We start from the raw sequence: 4,240 nt of genomic DNA on the forward strand, positions 1-4,240 counted from the left end.
CCACAAGGCGTGCCCAGCAGATCCCCGAACTCGATCGGAAACTTTCTCGTCGCACCTCCGGGTGGGGTGGCCTCAGGGCAGGGTGCAGATGGCCTTGCCGAGCACCCCCAGCCAGACCTTGGAGGCCTCCCTTGCCCCTCCACCGCTGTCTCCAGGGGACCCTTTGGACTTCCGCCGGTTGGGGGGGTCCCTCCTTCATGTCCCTTCCTCTCGGCAACCACAGCCTCGGGTCCTCTGCACAGCGCCCCAGGGTTTAGGCGTCGGGCCCCGCCCTTGCTGGCTGCCCAGCTCCGGTGGGCCGGGCCAGGCAGGCTATAAAGGAGAGGGTGCCCTGCGTGCAGCACTTGGGCCTCCTGCACGGTTGCGCCGGCACAGCCCAGCTCGACCCGGACCGGCCCCGCCCAGCGTGTACCTTTCCCGGCCAGGGTCGCCCCGGCAACCACCAGCCCAGTCAATCAGCGCCCGGGACTACGTAGGAGCCATGGCCGGTGAGTGCCGCACCCGGCGAGACGCTTGAGTCTCCGGAGTCCCTTGGTGCGGAGGAGGTTGTGGGGGCTTGGCCCGGAGTTTTGTCCCTTGACTCAAAACTGACAAAGTGAAGCGATGAGGGTCCTGGAGTGAGCCTTGACCAGACTGCGGGAGACGGAGACCTTCCGTCTCCACTCCAGGGTTTCGGATCCTCCTGCACCCCACCCCCGCATACTGTGGTGGCCGTTTAGGAGAGACTTGACCTTGGAGGCAACATCAATTGCCTCCAAAACGGGGGTTGGAAACTGACCCTCGGAAGCCAAATCTGGCCCGCCGTCCATGCCTCTTTTGTCGTGGTAGTATTTAAAGCATCTTGAAATAAGTTGCTAATATTAAAAATGGATGATTTCACTTCAAATTGTGGAGTCCCAGCTTCTGGAGGGAAACCGGAAGATCAAGTGACTGGTAGGCTGGAGCTGAGGAAGCTGCTCTCTTTAATTTGATAGAGACCAGGACCTGCCTGACCCAGGAGACATTTTTCCACTGTGGCCCTTGGATTAGTCTAAGATTGGACAGCACTAAAATTTAGAAAGCTGATTCCTCAACTGTGGTAGAACTTTTCTTTTTTTTTTTTTTTTTAAGAGTCAGAGTCTCACTCTGTCGCCCAGGCTGGAGTGCAGTGGCAAGCTCACAGCCACTGCAGCCTCGACCTGCTGGGCTCAGGCACTCCTTCCGCCTCAGCCTTCAAGTAGCTGGAAGGACAGGTGCGTGCCACCACGCCCAGCTAATGTTATGATTTATTGTAGAGATGGGGTCTTGCCAAGTTGCCCAGACTGGTCTCGAATCCCTGGGCTCAGGCAGTTCTCTTGCCTATGCCTTCCAAAGTGTTGGGATTACAGGCGTGAGCCACTGCGCCTGGCAGAACTCTTCCTTTTTGTAATTTCCTTCCCTCTGAACCTTGCTCCACCTCTGAAAACACACATGCATACGTAAGAATCTCATCTTACTAAAAGTGAGTGGGGAAGAATTTGCTCTTCTTACTTTTGACAAAGTACAATTGTCAGAATCTCTGAAAAAGGCTGAGCCGGGGATTGGAAACCTGAGTCGCTGCAGAGACAGCAGGGAAGGGATTTTGACAGCTGAGGGCTTATGGGGTGTCTGTTAGCTGCTATTTCCCTGGACTTTCTTCTGCACCTGCCATGAGGCACAGGCATCTCCTCCGATACTAGATCAAGAACTATTTCCTGGTTTTGCAATCCTATAGAATATTCTGTGTCAATGTTAGCTTAAACACATAAAAGGGGGTGGTAATGAAGGAAAATGGGAAGCTTTGGATCTTGTCTAACTGGTTTTAGCTATACCCAGCTAACCAAATCCTGAGGTTAACTGAAGCATCCGGGCATTTGTCTGCCACTAATGAGTGCATCTGACTCACACAGTTTTCTGGAGGGTTCAAGTGAGAACAGAAGGCAGAAAGAACGCATGAAACTGATCTGAGGCTTACCCTCCTATTTCCATTAGGTTTTCCTTGATTGCTTATTCACTCTGCCAAGATCATGTGGGTATTCAGTCTTTTACTACCAAAGATATCTAAATATATGCTACAATAAAACAGTGTACAACAATCCCTTTCTTTCTCTGCCAGTTTTATCTTTTTTGTCACTAAGTTCTACTGTGTTGGTCATCAATGAAACCATGCAGCTTGACAGGGTACAGTTTGATTTGGAAAGTTAGTAAAAATTCATGGTTTCAGACTGACCTGAGCTTGAAGGCAGAAAATAGGAGGAACGTTGGAGCAATGATGGCAGAGCTCGGCTCTCACGGAACAGTCCAGAGACTTTGAGCATCAGAATTTAGGTTCCATGAAGACAAAGATTTGTGTCTGTTTTGTACACTGATGTGTTCTTTCTTTCTTTTTTTAATTGGAGTCTCGCTCCGTCGCCCAAGCTAGGGTGCAGTGGCATGCTCACGGCCACCCCAGCATCGACTTGCTAGGCTCGGGGGATCCTTCCACCCCAGCCTTCCAAGTAGCTGGAACTACAGGCGCACGCTACCATGCCTGGCTAATTTTTTATTTATTTATTTATTTAGAGTTGGAGTCTCACTCTGTTGCCCAGACTGGAGTGCAGTGGCCAGAGTGGCCACCACAGCCTCGACCTGCTGAGCTCTGGCGATCCTTTTGCCTCAGCCTTCCGAGTAGCCGGAATCACAGGCATGCGCTACCACACCTGGCTGATTTTTTGAAAATTTTTTATTTATTATAGAGACAAGGTCTCGCTAAGTCGCCCGAGCTAGTCTCGAACCCATGGGCTCAGGCAGTCCACTCACATCTCACAAAGTTCTGGGATTACAGGCTGAGCCACCGAGCCTGGCCACTGATGTGTTCTGAGTGGCTGGAAGGGTGCCTGGCACACAGATGCTGCCCAGTTAGCAATTGTGGAGTGGCTGAGATGATTGGTTCATGAGAAATTAGCATTTCATAGGGAGAAAGAAAAGTTGGCTGATGTGGACTTGAGGTGGAAATGAAAAACAGGGTAGGGGGAAATGAACAAGCGAAGCCAGCAAATTAGTTGCCATCTTGCTTCTAGCTGTCTCTAATCAATTCTCAACTGCATCCTGTTTTTCCTCTGTGGGGGACTCAGAAAACCAGGCCATCTGCCTGTCTAGAAAAACTGTCTCAGTTACCGGCTTTGTTGTTTATCCTGGGAAACTTGTCCTGCTGAATTCCTGTTTCAGTGTTGCTTAGCTAGTTGAGTGGCAGAAAGGGAACGTGAAGCCTCCAAATCCAGAAAACTTAGTTTGTCCATGAAAAATTGACGTGGAAACTAGTGACACGAGATGATTCTTTCTGGGTAGTGAGTCTCTCGATTTCCCCTTTACTCCTGGCAAATAAGCGTGACTGTTCTGTTAATTGGAAATGAGTGTTTTGTTCGTTGCCTGTTCAGAACCTTTCACCATTTTCCTATTGAGTTGCCTTAGGAATCAATATATTCCAGGAGTTGCTTTCTTTCTTTTTTTTTTTTTTTTGAGTTGGATGGAGTCTCACTTTGTCGCCCAGGCTGGAGTGCAGTGGCAGACTCACAGCCACCACAGCCCCGACCTGCTGGGCTCAGGCGATCCTTCCACCTCAGCCTTCCAAGTAGCTGGAACTACAGGTGCGTGGTACCACTCCCGCTTTTTTTTTTTTTTTGGTTTATTGTAGAGATGAGTTCTCACCAAGTTGCCCAGACTGGTCTCCCCTAACCCTAACTCCTGGGCTCAGGCAATCCTCTCACCTCGGCCTCCCAAAGTGCTGGGATTACAGGCTTGAGCCACCGTGCCTGGCCTAGAGTTGCTCTTTCATTTGCCCTATTTGTTATACATCTGTCATTCCCATTTGTGCCTGCACTTATTTGAAGATTTGTAAAGTCACAAAATGCCTATAGCTATTTGATGGTGAGCTTGAAAGAGCAAGAGATGGATATCCTGCTCACAGATGCAGGTCAATAGAATAAAAACTGTCAAAGCAGTGTACAGCGAACATCAATAAGACAAGGTAAATCACAAAGAAAATTCATGTGAGAGCTTAATATGCTCAGATTCCTCCCTGTGTTCATTCCCCCGTGATAAGAAAGGGGGTAAGGATTTGTTGAGGTAGTTCCAGGAGTTCCTTTTCCCTTCCCAGGCCACCTAAAGCTGGTAAATCACTTCCACAGCATTGAATGATTGATTGATTGAGTTGGAGTCTCACTCCATCGCCCAGACTGGAGTGCAGTGGCCGCTCCCGGCCACC

At 49.8% G+C, this 4,240-nt stretch overlaps 1 protein-coding gene across 3 annotated transcripts in view; it reads left to right on the forward strand.

Moving 5' to 3' along the window:
• The first annotated feature begins 381 nt into the window (after positions 1-381).
• Positions 382-4,240, forward strand: part of NQO1 (NAD(P)H quinone dehydrogenase 1) — a 17,004-nt gene continuing 13,145 nt past the window's right edge. For 2 of the 3 annotated variants that reach the window (XM_008070028.1, XM_021718567.1), the window contains exon 1: positions 382-488. In XM_008070028.1, the coding sequence (XP_008068219.1) occupies positions 482-488 (7 nt within the window). In that variant the 5' untranslated portion in view covers positions 382-481. The remainder of the gene's footprint in view (positions 489-4,240) is intronic. The other variant, XM_021718568.1, reaches the window with a different exon arrangement.

The sequence above is a fragment of the Carlito syrichta genome, unplaced genomic scaffold (assembly GCF_000164805.1).
Source record: "Carlito syrichta isolate Samal-C Ts95f unplaced genomic scaffold, Tarsius_syrichta-2.0.1 Scaffold312739, whole genome shotgun sequence".
NCBI lineage: Eukaryota > Metazoa > Chordata > Mammalia > Primates > Tarsiidae > Carlito > Carlito syrichta.